General features: G+C 37.6%; 2 protein-coding genes across 2 annotated transcripts in view; both read left to right on the top strand.

Moving 5' to 3' along the window:
- The window catches only part of LOC135216661 (pneumococcal serine-rich repeat protein-like), a 670,367-nt gene that overhangs the window by 628,418 nt on the left and 24,449 nt on the right, over positions 1-17,500 (top strand). The window lies entirely within an intron of this gene.
- Positions 1-17,500, top strand: part of LOC135216241 (basic proline-rich protein-like) — an 83,033-nt gene that overhangs the window by 65,334 nt on the left and 199 nt on the right. The window contains exons 9-11 of the mRNA XM_064251399.1: positions 16,614-16,762; positions 16,892-17,203; positions 17,338-17,500. The exon at positions 17,338-17,500 is cut by the window's right edge and continues 199 nt beyond it. Of these exons, the coding sequence (XP_064107469.1) occupies positions 16,614-16,762; positions 16,892-17,203; positions 17,338-17,500 (624 nt within the window). The remainder of the gene's footprint in view (positions 1-16,613; positions 16,763-16,891; positions 17,204-17,337) is intronic.

The raw sequence follows: 17,500 nt of genomic DNA, 5'->3' as shown, positions 1-17,500 counted from the left end.
CAACCACTTATGATTGTCTTCTCTCTCCTCACCTCTTTCTCGGTTGTGCTAGGCGAATTCTTTCGCTTTCTCCGACACCCCCCCCTCAGGTTTTTTTTAATTGCTTTCCTTTATTTCTGGTCTTTGGTTTCGTCATAAATTGTTTTTTTTCCTCCCCGTTGTTCGCCCTTGTCTTCAAAAAAACAAAAACCTGTGCAAATATTGACCGTCCCCGGAGAAAGAGGTTGTCTTTCTGTTGTGCGTGGTGTCGCTTTGCGTGGATTGTTGGTGTTGTCAAGGGATAACCATATTTTAGCGGACACCGTGTTTAGAACTTCATATAAGCCTATTACATTACCATTTATATACATTAAGTATATATATAGATATTATATATAATATAAATAATATATTATAATATATATATATATATATGCATTAACTTTAACAAATATCCTTTAATATCCCAATTCGCTCTTCCTCGGAAATTAATATATTTTCATATAAGAATTCCGCGGTAGACCGAATTGGATATTAGAGGACATTCGTAGCTTAATGCATGTATATGAATCCCGTGCGGTGATGTGATAAAAAATCATAATATATATATATACACACACAAGTACACAAACATATATAATATAACCTCAATAAATTTACCACTATCAAACAGATTGCAATGCAACGACAGTACGTATATCCAATCGGACCAAAGGTTCCCACCATAAGCAAGGTATTCTCAGGAAAAAGACTCTCTGATTAATGAATTATGTACAGAATTTCCACAACGGAGAACACCGACCTTTACATATATTTCACCTCGCCTTATAGGTGGTTCCAGAATGTCAACTGCAGGTCCCAAACAGACCCCCAGTGTTTTATAATAGGAGCTTTTATATTCTGTGATAACCGAGCATTAATTTATACCCTGTGATTATGAGTTATACTACGAGCAGAATCTGACCGAGTACAAATAATTATATCTTAGTTTAACCAGACCACTGAGCTGATTAACAGCTCTCCTGGGGCTGTGGCCCGAAAATGGATTAGATGTTTTTTACGTTGGCTAAAAAAAAGCCAACCGTGGGCTACCTAAACAAACGGGACCTACAGCCTTATTGTGGGATCCAAAACCACATTTAACTCGAGAAATTAATTTTCTAATACACCAAGAAATAAATCCTCTGGATTCCACGTTGGCCAGAGAAGAGACGTCGAACTCGCCTACGTGCGGGAATTCCGTAGGCGAGCACGTTACAAACCACTCGTTCCAAACGGAGGAAACTGGACCAAGTAGAAATTAGGGGGGTAAAAACAATTTTCGAAATATCCTGGTTGGATTGGGACATAAAATTTAGGCCAAAGGCCTAGCGCTGGGATCTATGAGGTCATTCGGCGCTAGAGGGGAAAGAGTAATAAAGGTTTCAAAGGTGTAACAGGAGGAAAATAATTGTTAGGAAAGGATGGAACGTAAAGATGGAAAGACAGAGAATATGAAAGGAGGAACAGTAAGAAGAAATAAAATGGGTTGCAGCTGGGGAGGGGACCGAAATTAAGGGGACGCATGCAAAGAACCTGAAGTTATTGCTTGCAATATAATATATATATATATAATATATTATATATATATAATTATATTATATAATATTTGTTAGTGTGTGGTTTATATAATATTATATAATAATATATATATAGTATTATTATATATAGATATATATATATATTATATATTATTATATTATATTTATTTTATTTTATTTATATATAGTCATCCCTGAATTTAAGGTTTACCGTCTTCCCTGGGTTTTACTGTCTGTTTAATTAATCGGAAACGTCCGAAAAACGTTTGTTATCGGATTTCTACTAACATATTTTAAATATTTAATTCAATTTCAATTGTAATTTATTCATTTATTTTCCTTAATAATTGATTCTATTTCTCTCTTGTAATGCATATTCTCTTCTGTTAGCCCAACTTATTTCACAATTAAAACAACTTTCAGTTTTTGGGAAGTTTGAAATTTCAAATCAGTTGCCCAACCCTGTAGGGGTTTATCTTCTGAATACTTACTTACTACCAACTCACTACTACTACCCACTAACTTTACTACTACTGACTAACTTACTGACTACTACTACTAATAATAATAATTAATAATTAATAATAATTAATAATAATAATAAAAAATAAAAAGAAACAAACCACCTAGCCTACCTCCGCAGTTCAATAGGAGGGGGTGGTACGAAAACCGATAACCTGAAGGAGTGATAGAAAAACGATCAGGCAAAGATCCTCTTGCGACTATTGGCATCGAAACAGATAGGTGGTGATACGTGCCAATAGACCAGACGTGACTCGTTTGGATTGACAAAATCAAGAAGAAAGAAGAAAGTATAACTTCATTGAAAGAAAAAGAGAGGAGAAAAGATTGAATAAGCAATTCAGGACCTGAGAATACGAAGATAAGAAGGATTATGGGTATAACGCCTGTGGACCACTAGGAAGGCACAGATCCCAAGTTCCCATTGAGGAGGAAAGGAACCTGGAAAAAACTATGAGGTCCGAAGTAGCCTCCAGGGACATTCATGCAGTTAGAGTGTGGAGTCCTAGAAAACGGCGCCACCCATAGTAAGATAGTGATGGGACTCTTAAGGAGGCAGGATGGATTGCAACCCGGAACCAACCCACCACTAATGGAAAACCGCCCTAGTCGAATAGGATGACTGTCAATAGAACAAAAATTATTATTTTTTATTATTATTATTTATTATTATTTTATTATTAATTATTATTATTATTATTATTATTTATTATTATAGAAAATGTGGAGGATAAGCAGCTTATCCTAACTATTAACCAATGGTCTAACTTAATTACGACCAAGCAAAACAATGCCCCACAGGTGGTAAGGAGAAAGACAACGACCTTTCCTTTCTAACATCGTCCACGGCCAAGAAGGCAAATAATATTCGCGCAGCGACATTAATTTGCATAATGATAATGATCATCACGCTTCAGCGAATTAGGAATTTCCAGAATTAACATATTTTAGAATTCGCCTTCGCTTGAATGACGCGAATGGCGATCACGCTTCAGCGAATTAATAATTTTTCAGAATTATCACTTTTTAAAAGTCGTCTTCGCGATGAATAATAATAATTCGCTATACGCGCGTGTCTGCTGGATGTCAGATTTTCACCTTCCACGACGACGGTCGACGGGACAGGGCCACCTAAAAGTGTTCGTCATGCCACTGGATTATTCATCATAGCTATAATATAGTCGGGGCTCTAATTAGCCTGCCTGACTGCCTGCCTGACGATTCTCGCCTCTGCTAAACTTTTTCCCTTTCGTGACCTGATTATTTTAGACCCCAGGAATCAAATCAGGCTTAGGCAGTTTCCTGTTGGGACGGGAAGGGAAGAATTGCGCAGAGAAAAAAAAAAAAAAAAAAAAAAACAAAAAAAAAAAAACATGGCGAGGCCCAAAAATCCAGGTGGAGTCTAATTAGGTTAATGTACTTTTCTTCTCAAGTTACTTTGAAGACTTCTCACGCAACATTTTACGTCTAAAACTTGAGATTAAAAACACATTGCAGAGTCCTCAAGCAGGAGGGACGAGCCAATTACTCGACGGGGGCCCGCGGCCTACATATTCTGGGGCCAGGAATTTTACATATTCATGCGTATCAACTTATCAGAACTGTCAGCTGGTAAGGTCTTTTATGACGTACTATGTAGTTATACTGCAGACGCATGCATATACAAGTCTCTCTCTCTCTCTCCCTCTCTCTCTCTCTCTCTCTCTCTCTCTTCATTTCTTATTACAGAAACTTTTTATGGTATTACCCTAGGTCTCAAACAAGTTATTCAACGGAAGAGTTTGCCATATACTTATTTTGCTTTTCAACCAATCAAAATTTACAGTGTTTTAACTGAGTGTTTTCTGAAAAAGCTAATATTCAATATATATATATATATATAATCTATAGATTATATATTATATATATATACTACTATAAGATTAATATATAAATTATATAATATATATATATATATATATATATATATATAATACACCAACACTTCAGGGATCGTATTGGTCTTATTTTCATTGATATATTTTCAGAAACACTCAGTAAACACATTGTAAATTTTGACTGACTGAAAAGCAAAATGAGTAAATGAATAAATGAATAAATACTATTATATAATATATATATTATAATATATATATATTATATAATATACTATGAATATATATATTAATATTACGATTATATTATACATTAACATACATAACACCTACATATAGATTGATATTTAGACAAAGAATGCATACATAAACATAACATATATGTATGAAAATACATGCGTACGTCTGTGTAAGGGAAACATGCGCCATTCTTTACCTAACACTCTGAGGGGGACATAACCGAGACGAAATTTTTGTGCCTCTGGAAACTCCCACAAAAGAAGAAGAAGGGAAGAACAAGAAGAAAAGAAGAAGAAGATAAAGAAAGCAACGAGGAGGAACACACAAAAGTATGGGGGGGTGTTTTCGTGCTGTTCCACTTCTTTCCGGACAACCATCAGGTTATTCATGAAGAAAATTTGCCCGGGATGATATACTCCGGTAGAGGGGAATAAATCTGATCAGAGGAGTTTTTTGCCGAAGGACATAAATACAGCCTCAATCATGAAAAGTCTCAAGTCTCTCCTCTCTTCTCCCTGTCATCCCTCTCTCTCTCTCTCTCTCTCTCTTTGTCGTCTCCTCGTCTTTTAGAAGAAGAAGCAGAAGAAGAAGAAGCGATAATAAGGGTCTGACAAACCCCTTCGAAGCAATCCCGATAGTGGACACGAGGGGAAAGAGAGAGAGAGAGAGAGAGAGAGAGAGAGAGACCACCTAAGGGGGAATGTATACAAGAGCAGCTTTTCCTGGAACAGCTTTCATTACCTTGTATTATTTATTGGGCGTAGGGGGTTAGGAGGGAATAAGGGAAATAAGGATGATAGAGGGGGGGTGGGCAAGGGGCAGGATAAGAGGAAAGGGGCGGGGGTGGGTGGGGAGCGGGGGGGGGGACGATGATGCTAAGCCCATGCGTCCACCAATTACGCTAAAAGCTTCGAAACAAGAGGCTCCCTTGATCCCTGCTATTCCAGGTCCGGTCTTAAAGCTCCCTTGCGTAATTACCTTCGAATTTATCCCTTCGAAGGACGGGGCGTCCTCCTATCATTACTTGATCTATAGCCAGGTAGACATCCAGGTGGATTGCCTTACTATATCACTTCCTGGACGGACTTCGAGGACGGACTTCCAGGGCGGACTTCCAGGTGAATTGCCTGATATCACTTTGCGTGATGTTTTTAGTACGATGTTAGGTCACTGGTATTATGACGCTTCGATGTTTTTGTTTATCAGGGTCAATGCTTGATTTTTTATGTGAGCCAATGCTTGTCTTTGCTTGATTGAGTGTATAATTGTTTTTGTTTATTAGAGTCAATGCTTGTCTTTGTGTGAGTCAATGCTTGGTCTTGTTTATTGATTCAATGCTTGATTTTGTTTATCTGAGTCAATGCTTGCTTGTTTTTGCTTATTTGAGTCAATTATTGTTTTTGTTTGTTAGTCAAAGCTTGTTTTTGTTTATCTGAGTCAATGCTTGTGTTAGAGAAAATGTTTGTTTTTGTTTGAGCAAATGCTTGATTTGTTTATTTTAGTCAATGCTTGTTCTTGCTTATTAGAGTCAATGTTTATTTTTATTTCTTAGAGTCAATGTTTGTTTTTTTAGAATTCACTGATCTTTTGATAATTGCCTGGATCTATTTACAACCCCAGAATTGAATCTGTTCCGTAATTTGGAAAGCGCGTCTGAAGACACTCGGGCAATTACTTTAAAATACTTTATTAAAAGTGGCTTAATTGAGGCAACTGGTGCTTTTACTGACGATAAACGATAGCCTTTCCTTGTAACATTTCTGAGTAATGTTTAATGATATTTTTGCTAATCTTTTCAAAAACCGAAAGAGTCCCACTTGTTCTTAATGGGAAGCTTAGACCAGTTAGATAAAAAGAGCAGGACAAATATATGTTTTATGATTGTACAGAAAATGTTCTATCTTGACTTCTGGGGAGAGAGAGAGAGGGGGGGGGGGGGGGGGGGGGGGGGGGGGAGAGGGAGAAGAAGGAGATGAGAGAGGGAGAGATTGCAAAGCTTTTTATTGAAACTTAACATTACTGGAAAACACACAATAAACGGTCTGACAACGAGAGAGACGAGATTGGAGAGAGAGAGGAGAGTGGAGAGAACGAAGAAACAAAATCAGGGTGGGGGGGCTTCCTGTACTGCAATAAAGAAATCAATTACAGCAAAGCTTCGCCATCTCTCTCGGCCTTTCGAGGGCGCTACACAGCCAACAATAGGCCACCGGCTGAACTTGCCGAGCCTAACTCCTGTCATAAATGTCAGTTACTGTAACCTGAAGATGTCCCCCACCCCCCCTCTCTCTACCCCTTCATCTCCCTCCCTCCCTACTGCCCTGCCTCCCTCCCCACCTCCTTCCCTCTCTCCCTCTTCGTTCCCACCCATACAATACTATACGTTCTCTATGATTTATTTATCTAGTGGAAAGATGGTATTGGACAAGGTAGAGTCAAGTTACTCACATTACCTTGCTCCATAGATGGAAAGAATTCATATTCTTATGTATACTGCGCATTCACGGGAATATCTCTCTAATACCTTGAGCATTCTCTGGAATATCTCTCTAATATCTCGAGCATTCACGGGAATATCTCTCTAATACCTTGAGCATTCTCTGGAATATCTCTCTAATACCTTGAGCATTCTCTGGAATATCTCTCTAATATCTCGAGCACACCGGGAAAAATTTTCTCAATTATTGAACTTCCAAGGGTCATTTTATCCTTCATTCTCGGGAATATCTCTAAAATACCTTGAGCATTCTCTTCCACCGGGAATATCTCTCAAATATCTCAAGCATTCACGAGAATATCTGCTCAATATCTATATCGAAGTCCCTGTAATACTCGATTCATTCGGGAATATCTCGCTAATATCTCAAGCATTCACGGGAATATCTCGCTAATATCTCGAGCATTCTCGGGAATATCTCAAGGTCTCAAAGTGTTAAGACATTGTCAGTGGAAGGGTTAACAAACGGGGTCGTGTATGACACGATCATAAGCAAATATTCATCGGACAAGTTACTTTTAATACGAATTACAAACTATTTACGAAACCTCATAAATAATATATTGAAAACAGTTGATTTAATTGCGCTTACAAATTTATATATATAAATAAACACAAGTTGACCAAAATTAAATTAAATATAAAAAATAATATAATATATATATATATATTATATATATATATATGATATATATATATATTATATATATATATTTTCTGGTTATCTTTCTACCGTTCTGGAATATCTATTTATGAAACTCCTTTAACGATTTAAAGAATAAAATTACTTTCCACAATTACATTCCACATAAATTCAGTGCATGTTCAATTCTGTTACCTTATTACTACTTAGGAAAAGCAACAATATCATCAATGTAACTGGTGTTATCCTTAATTACCAGTTCGTAAAACATAACAAACCTACATTTTAAAAAATCAGATGTGTTTAATATCGCAAAGAAATGTCTTTATCTAGAATATATTTCTTTACGTATCATAAAAATAACATTCTGTATTATCAATTCTCTTTCTGCTGATGGATAATACTATTTAACATATAACTAAAAAACTCTAAATAAAAGTCACTATATAATATTATGAAGAATCGCAAAATTTGCAACTAAAGTATGAAAGTCTCAAAATAAATACTGTTTGCTAAAAATAAGCAGTGGCTATCTCAAGTATACGAAAGAAGAAAAAGAAGAAGAAGAAGGAGAGAGAGAGAGAGAGAGAGAGAGAGAGAGAGAGAGAGGTACAGAAACGTGGTACTGGCTCCTCCTCTCGCCCAGCCACGAAAAATAAATAAACGAATAACTAAAATAAACAAATACATAAAGATGAAATTCAAACTACAGGGAAAAAAAGAAACAAAAACTGATTGTTGATGTTGCGATGGTGTATATTTGTGTAGGCGAGGGGTTCTTCTGGTCAGAGGTCGTATTTGTGTTGCAGTCGGCAGCAGAATGTGGTGTAAAAAAAGAAAATAAAAATAAAATAAAAAAATAAAAAAAGTGGATTTTATAACTCGGCAGTATCAACTCACTCGGGAATATCCGAGTTCGGTTGCATTGTTTATGTTTCATACTTCACCGAGCCCGCATTCTCAGAGCAAACTCCCCCCCCACTCATCCCCCCATCCCCCCCTTCCCCAAACCCCACCAACCAAACCCCCCCCCTTCCATTTTCCGGGCACCAACTCCACTCCTTACTCCAGCGCACACATTTCCAATATATCTTCAGGCTCTCGCGATGGATCAGAAAGGGGAAATAAAAAAGGTGGCGAGGAAGGTGGAGAAGACACAGCAACAGAAACATAAATCTATAATAGATCTGTATCTAATGCTGGTTCACACACACACACACACACACACACACACTCACGAAGGAAAGTAAGGAGTTTCAACAAAAGTACAAGTATTGATATGATATCTTGGAAACCAATAGAGGCAGTCTTGGGACGCCGAATTCAATGCCTTACACACACTCACGTACACATACACGCACACATAAACACACGCACACACTCACGATGGAAAGTAAGGAGTTTCAACAACAGTACAAGTATTGATATGATATCTTGAAACCAATAGCGGCAGGAGTCTGCAACGCGCCGAATTTAATACCTACACACACTCACGTACACACACCTACACACACACACAGAAACATACACACACATACCCACGCACACAAACATACACAGACACACACGAAGGAAAGTAAGGAGTTTCAACAATAGTACAAGTATTGATAAGATATCTTGAAAACCAATAGCGGCAAGAGTCTGCAACGCGCCGAATTTAATACCAACACACACACACACACATACACACACATGAAAGGGAAACTAAGGAGTTTCAACATCAGTAAAAGTACTGATATCCTGAACACTCATAGAGACATGAGTCTGAAAACCCCGAATCCAGCCAAATGCATCGCTTAAATAACGAGTTTATTGTTTTACACTTCGCTCAAGAAATATTCTTTAATCTTTAACAAAATACGCTGCGATCACTAAGTAAATATACACAAATGTACATATACATAGAGTAAACATTGTATCTTACTGTTTACATTTTATGTAAGAAATATCCTTTATTCTGTAACACCACAATATGTTCTTGTCACTAACAGGAATTACCATCACTAAAGAAATATACAAATAATTGAATAAATACACACAAATGTGCATATACATATAGTGAACATTATATATTGTTGTTTACATTTTAAGAAATAATCTTTATTCTTTAACAACACAATATGTTTTTGTCGCTAACAGGAATTATGATCACGAAAGATATATATGCACAAATGTGCATACACACAGAGTAAACATAGATTGTTGTTTACATTTTACGCATAACTATTCTCTCACTAAAACACAACACGTAGAGTAAACATAGATCGTTGTTTACATTCTACGCATAACCATTCTCTCAACATAACACAAAACGTCACTGTTCTAACCAGAATTACGACCTCTGTATAATTACACACAAATACAAATATACACAGATGGAGCAAACATAACAATAACAAAGCGTTAATTTACAAACGATATTACAAGCAGCATTAGAATAGCAAAACAAAAAAACAAAAATCAAAAAGCAACCAGCGGGAACAATGGACAGTACAATCTGCAGACGACTGTAATGACGCCAAAAATCGACAAGGAAAAAGTAAATGAAGAGAGTGTGGAAAAAAATATAAAAAAAACATTCCCCCCTCATCATATTATCTCCAGAAAATACGAAACAGTACAGTACTCTAGCTCTAATCTCACACGCATTATCTTCTCCTCATTTCTATTCTAATCAGGAGACCGCAGAGTACACAAAAAGAATTGGCAGTTGTTACTTAAAAAGTGAATATGCGTAAATGCGCAGTGGAGAAACACAAGGATTTATGAATGCTGAGTTTATTCAAGAATAGACAGAACGCTTGAGGTTATGAAGGTATACGCAGAACACTGACTTTATGAAGGAATACACAGGGCACTGCATTTATGAAGGAATACACAGGACACTGAATTTATGAGAGAATACACAGAACACTTGAGTTTATGAAAGAATACACAGAACACAGAGTTTATGAGAGAATACACAGAGCACTGAGTTTATGAGAGAATACACAAGACACTGAGTTTATGTGAGAATACACAAAGCACTGATTTTATGAGAGAATACGGAAGGCACTGAGATTATTAGGGAATACACGGGACAGAGTTTACTAGAGAATACACATAACAATGAGTAGATGAAGGCATACACAGAATACTGAGTTTATGAAGGAATACACAGAACACTTAATTTATGAGAGAATACACAGGATACTGAGTTTGAGAAAATACACAGAACCCTGAACTTATGAAGGAATACACAGGACACTGAGTTTATGAATACACAGAAACTGAGTTTATGAGAGAATACACAGAACACTGAGTTTATGAGAGAACACAGAACACCGAGTTTATGAGAGAATACACAGGACACTGAGTTTATGAGAGAATACACAAAACGCCGAGTTTATTTGAAAACACAAAAGGCACCGAATTTATGAGAGAATGCACACTGAGTTTATAAGAGAATACATAGAGCACTGATTTTATGAAGGAATACACAGGACACAGACTTTATTAATGAATACACAGAACACTGAGTTTATGAAAGAATACACAGATTACTGAGTTTATTAAAGAATAAATAAGCTTCAGTGCTGCATTTACACGTAAATAATGACTTTAAAACGACAAAAACCGCGAGAGACGCCTAAAAAAATGGCAATATCCCAGGACGAATTAATTAAAAGGAAAAACGAAAAAAGACACACAGTAGTGAGAAGATCAGGACATTTAATGACTGACCCCAGTATTTAAGCCCTGCATCCCAACCGCTCCTCCCCCACCCCTTTACCAGTAGGAAGGAAGGGGAGGAGACGGGGGAGGGGAGGTTGGAGGAGACATAAAGAGATGTTTTTACACGGCCAAAGCATCATTTGCATTTGAAAGGAACGGGGCCATAATTCTGAAATGCGTATTCGGTTAGAGCAGGCAAGGGTCTATATGATTCCTGGCAGCAATTAGAGAAATGCGAGTTCATCTCGTAGCCAGAATGAAAAGAGAGAGTTGGGGATATAAACATTAAAAAATGAAAAAAAAAAAAAATAATAAAAAGAGAAAACGGGGAACGTTTTGCAATTTAGAGGGCTCGAACCTATTCCTCTGTTGGAACTATTATATTTCATGCAAACTGAAGCCTTAAGATATATTTTACAAATTCAACAGATGTCTAGTAGAATGATTAATATTCCATGTCAAATACAACGAGGGAAAAATGATTAATATTTGATGAAAGTTACAATTTGAACTTGAAGGGACATGAGGAAAAATAAATTATACCGACGCGGTAAATAACTTTCTCTCTCTCTCTCTCTCTCTCTCTCTCTCTCTCTCTCTCTCTCTCTCTCTCTCTCTCTCTCAAGCAAGCAAGCAACCAACAGAAACAAAACAATTCTAATTCAAATGAACATGAGGGAAATGAAATTGTATACTGACGCCATAAATAACTTGAGTCCTGAAATATATGAGAGAATCTCTCTCTCTCTCTCTCTCTCTCTCCTCTCTCTCTCTCTCTCTCAAGCAAGCAAGCAAGCAAGCAAGCAAGCAACCAAACAAACACAAAAGCAAAACGAGCTCAATGAGGGAACAAAGATTCAAAGCTGATAATAATACAATTTTACTTCGAAAGCAAATGGAGAACAACTCTCTCTCTCTCTCTCTCTCTCTCTCTCTCTCTCTCTCGCAAGCAAGCAAGCAAGCAAGCAAATATACACAAAAGCAAAACGAACTCAATGAGGGGAACAAAGATTCAAATCTGACAGATGATACAATGTTACTTCGAAAGAACGTGGAGAACAACTCTCTCTCTCTCTCTCTCTCTCTCTTCTCTCGAGCAAGCAAGCAAGCAAGCAAGCAAGCAAACAAGCAAGCAAGCAAACATACAAAATTGCAAAACGAAGTTAATGAGGGAACAAAGATTCAAATCTGATAGATGATACAATGTTACTTCGAAAGAAAATGGAGAACAACTTCTATCTCTCTCTCATCTCTCTCTCTCTCTCTCCCTCCACACCAACAGCCCCCGCACCCCCCCCCCCCCCCCCCACCCCCCCCCCCCCCCCCCCGCCCCCCCCCCCCCCCCCCCCCCCCCCCCAGCAAGCAAACACCGCAACAACAAGGACAAAACGAACCCCGACACGGACACACGGACGCTACTTACACCCCGGACCTCGACAAAAACATTACACCTCGCGGCCGGGTTCTAACGAATAGTGATTTATGACCGAAAATCCAATTATTTCCGTGTTTGTCAAGCAAAGATATCGCTTTCCTCCTCCTCCTCCTCCCGCTCCTCCTCCTCCTCTCTCTCTCTCTCTCTCTCTCTCTCTCTCTCTCTCTCTCTCTTCGGGAATTGGAAGGTGCAATTAGTGGAGGCCGTCGTGTACTGCTGCTGTGTGCCGGGAGTGTCTGTTTTAATTTTAAATGATTTTGGATAGGTTTCTTTATTATATTATTATTATTATTATTATTATTATTATTATTATTATTATTATTTATTATTATTATTATATGTTAGGTTTTTTTAAATGGGTATTTTAGAGGCTCTTATATGATGCCAGATAAAATAAATACTTTCGGTCTTATTACTATTAAAAATAAAGCTGCAAATTAATGATTTGCTCAGACATGAGTTAATATCCTTTAAGAAAATCGACAGGTTTCATCCAATGAAATACATACTCCCAAAACTGAAGAATGTAAGATGCAGTAACCTCCTCCTGGGTATATAGATATATATATATACATGATATAATATATATATTAATCAGAACAGCTGAAATCTATTCATTTTGGAAATAGCCCATATGGGCCATTGACTTGAAATTCAAGCTTCCAAAGAATATAATGGTGTTCATTAGGAAGAGATAGACGAGGTAAAGGGAAATACAAAGAGAATAGACCCCCACTTATTTAAAAAAAAAAAAAATCATAAATTAGCAAACAGATAAAAACGTATTGAAATGCAACGGGAATAACATTAAGGTAGTAATGTGTATGTATATACCAAAATATATATGCATTAAGCTTACAAATGTCCTTGAATATCCAATTCGCTCTACATCGGATATATATCAATATATGTATAACCAAAGGGGAATTTTTTAGACTGAATAATTCGGACATCTGGTGGGTCGAACCTCGGCCCAGCAATACAGATACATATATATAGACGGCCAACATATATATATATATATATATATATATATATATATTATTATATACTAAAAATGTGTATGTATATAGGAAAATATATATGCATTAAGCTTACAAATGTCCTTCAATATCCAATTCGCTCTACATCGGAATTAATATATTTCCACATACGTTAACCAAACGGTGGTAATAATTCCGTCGTTTCGTGGGTTCGAACCAGCGCCCAGCGGACCGAGGAGAAATCAGGACTTCAGTGAAGTTATCGACTCGGCCAACAATACTGAAAATGTCCCCATCCCGTCATCTTCCCCATCATCATCATCGCAATATTCATCATCATCATCTCGTTGCGATAAACCTCGACTGCCAGCAGGATGAGAAGACGCTACAATGGAGTATCGATAACCGATGTCTCATTAAAATATGTTAGAAAGTTTCTGAAGAGCAGACAATTCTTACAAAGACGTCGTCCTTTGTGTTCAAAGCTCTTCCCCGGAACAATGGGTTCTCGTCTCCCGGCACGTCAGTCAAGCCATCATTCAGTTTCTGAGACGCAGTAATCTCTCTCTCTCTCTCTCTCTCTCTCTCTCTCTCTCTCTCTCTCTCTCTTTATAGAAACTTTAAGGGTAATATCAGCGGTACGAAGGCCTCGTCTAAATGAGTACCACCAATAAAACATGAGCGAGAATATTTTGTTGAAATGAAACGTGTTGATAGATTTTTTTTTTTATTTCAGGTGTTTTCAATATTCTGATACATAAGATGACAAGCGACTACATCGGATTATACACACACACGCACACACACATATATATGTGTGCGTGTTTGTGTGTGACACGTCTGTGTGTGTGTGTGTGTGTAAACATGAGCTTCCCACCTAACATACTGAACATATCAAAGAGGCAAGTTAATAAAAAAAAAAGTAATTAAAAACAAAAAGAACACAGCATCCCTTCCCAAACAATTAAAATTTAAAAAATGCAACCGTAACATGATGAGTTCCAATCTACAAGGAAGCTTATACATATATAAAACTCTGGCGAAACAGCTGACGTCAGCCAGGGAATTCCCACTTTCTAATAAACGCTGACTGCTGACGACTGCAGTTTCGGGGTGAGGGGGTTGGGTGGGAGGGGGGAGGGTGGCGTTTGTAAGCAAGCCATCGGGTCAAGTTCGTATCAATGAAAACGGGGCGAAAAATATAAGAGGCGCGAAATGCGATGTAATCCTCTTACGAACAAAGCTCCGCTTTTCCCATTGGTTTCTCTGCATCGACTAAAAAAAGAAAATAAATAAATAAACATGAATAAAACGCGACACATGATTCGCTGAATGCGTGAAGCTTATATTTTGTTTAACGTTTCTAATAATACTGTATGTCTTTAATTAATTAGTTGATTTATAAATTATTATCATTAACATTATTATTATTATTATTATTATTATTATTATTATTATTATTATTATTATTATTATCTTTTAATATTTTTATTTTAGTATCTTTACATGTCCATTGGAACCTTTATTATTATTATTATCATGTTGAGATATTTCAATATATTTATTTCAATATGTCTAATTAATGATTTAATCTATTTATTTATTTATTTATTTATTATTATTATTATTATTATTATTATCATTATTATTATTATTATTATTATTATTATCCATTAATACTTATATTTTAGTATCTTTAAATGTCCTTTGGGAACTTTTTTATTGTAATTATAATCATTTAAGATATATTAATATATTTATTTAAATTTGTCTTCATTTAAATATCTAATTTATCTATTATATTAATTTATTATTATTATTTATCTTTTAACATTTTTATTTAGTATCTTTCCGTGTCAATTTTGGAGCTTTTATTTTATTTTTATTATTTATTATTATTATTATTATTATTATTAGTTATTATTATTATTATTATTATTATTATTTTTATTTTATTCAGAAGATGAACCCTATTCATTGACTTGAATTTCAAGTTTACAAAGAATGTGGTGTCCATTACAAAGAAATGAGATCATGAAAAATACAGAAAGAGAAAATCAGTTACCAGAAAAGAAAAAAACTATATATTAACAAATTTCACATTCAATAGTTAAATATGCAAATAAACTATTTACAAACAATGTGAATAGTGGCAAAGTGTGATTACAACCCTGAAATTAACTTAACGAGTTCTTGGTTATCCGATAACAGTAACCGTTATAACAACAGGTTAATTTTAACTCATACTGGAGTAGTTTGATTTTCAAAAGATACATTTACTCGTGAATGTACGTCATACAAAATCAGGTTACACAGATTACATGCAATGATTGATGGATACAGCGAGACGATTTCTAAGACTGGCGTGTCACGTTGATTACGGATTGCCAACGACAAAAGGGATGAGAGAGAGAGAGAGAGAGAGAGAGAGAGAGAGAGAGAGAGAGAGAGAGAGAGGAGGTAATGTTCAACAACTAAGCACAATTATTGTACAAGGATTTTTCCGTAATCATGTGCATCTGAATTTATATTGTCTACACAAACACCAACAAACATTTGAGAGAGAGAGAGAGAGAGAGAGAGAGAGAGAGAGAGAGAGAGAGAGAGACCTTTGGCCAACCAGACGACAATGATGACAAAAATGACATATCAGTCCATATTGTAATTACCATCATTGCAATTAGCGTCGAAGGTCCACGCACGCGAACCAAGAAGAGAGAGAAAGAGAAAAAAAAATCAAGGGGACTACCCCCATTATCTCTCCCCTTCCTCTCCCCTCTAACTCCTCCCCCTCCTCCCTCCTTCTGAAACTTCATAATAAGCCCCAGTGATTGTGAGAACTAATTCAAAGTTTCCAACGACGATACTTAATGAAAAAAGTAATCAACACAATTGTCTCTCTGCACGACTTTGGCTTATGGCCGCTGTCACACGGGTAACCACCACCACCACTATCGGAATCGTCGATGTCTCTCTTGCAACACTGGAAACAGCAATAGCAGCACTTGAAGCACCAATAGCAGCACAGTTTTAACAACGGCAGCGTTGGCAGTAGCAGCAGTGTTGTTGCTCTTGCAGCACTGAAAACAGCAATAGCAATAGCAGCACTGGAAGCACCAATAGCAACACAGTTTTGACAACGGCAGCGTTGGCAGCATCAGCAGCAGTGTTGTTGGCAGCACCAGGAAGAGCAGCTTTGGCAGCAGCGTTAGCAGCATAAGCGTTGGCAGCACCAGTAGCGTTGGCAGCAGAAGTGTTGGCAGCACCAGGAAGAGCAGCTTGGCGGCACAGCAGCGTTTGTCAGACAGAAAGCATTGGCAGCACCAGTAGCGTTGGCAGCAGAAGCGTTGATAGCAAAAGTGTTGTCAGCATCAGGAACAGCAGCGTTGGCAGCAGCGTTGGCAGCACCTTTGACAGCGACCAGCAGCGTTAGAAGCAGAAGCGTTGGCAGCAACAGGAACAGCAGCTTTGGCAGGACCGGAAGCATTTGGCAGCACCAATAGCCTTGGCAGCGCAAGCAGCGTTGGCAGCGCAAGCAGCCTTGGTATCACCAGCAGCTTTGACAGCAATAAAGACATTGGCAGCAGCAGTAACTTTGGCAGTAGAAGCATTGGCAGCACCAGCACATCTTTGGCCGCAGCGTTGGCAGCAGCAGCAGCAGTGCTAGCAGTATTAGCAGCTTTGGCAGCAGAAGCGTTTGGCAGCACCAGGAACAACAGCTTTTGGCATTGGCAGCGTTGGCAGCATCAGCAGCCTTGGAAGCACCAGCATTTGACAGCAGAAGCGCTGGCAGCACCATGAGCCTTTGACAGCCGCACAAACCTTGGCAGCACCAGCCTTGGCGATACTAGCAGCCTTTGACAGCACCAGCATCTTTGGCAGCAGAAGCAAATTTGGCAGTAGAAGCATTGGCAGCACCGGCCACTTTGGCAGCGCAACCTGCTTCGACAGCAGAAGCGCTGGCAGCCCATGAGCCTTTGACAGCTGCAGAAACCTTAGTAGCACCAGCCTTGGCATTACCACAAGCATTGGC

The sequence above is a fragment of the Macrobrachium nipponense genome, chromosome 6 (assembly GCF_015104395.2).
Source record: "Macrobrachium nipponense isolate FS-2020 chromosome 6, ASM1510439v2, whole genome shotgun sequence".
Taxonomy (NCBI): domain Eukaryota; kingdom Metazoa; phylum Arthropoda; class Malacostraca; order Decapoda; family Palaemonidae; genus Macrobrachium; species Macrobrachium nipponense.
The sequence above is the reverse complement of the archived record's forward strand: the minus strand, read 5'-3'. Positions and strand labels throughout refer to the sequence as shown.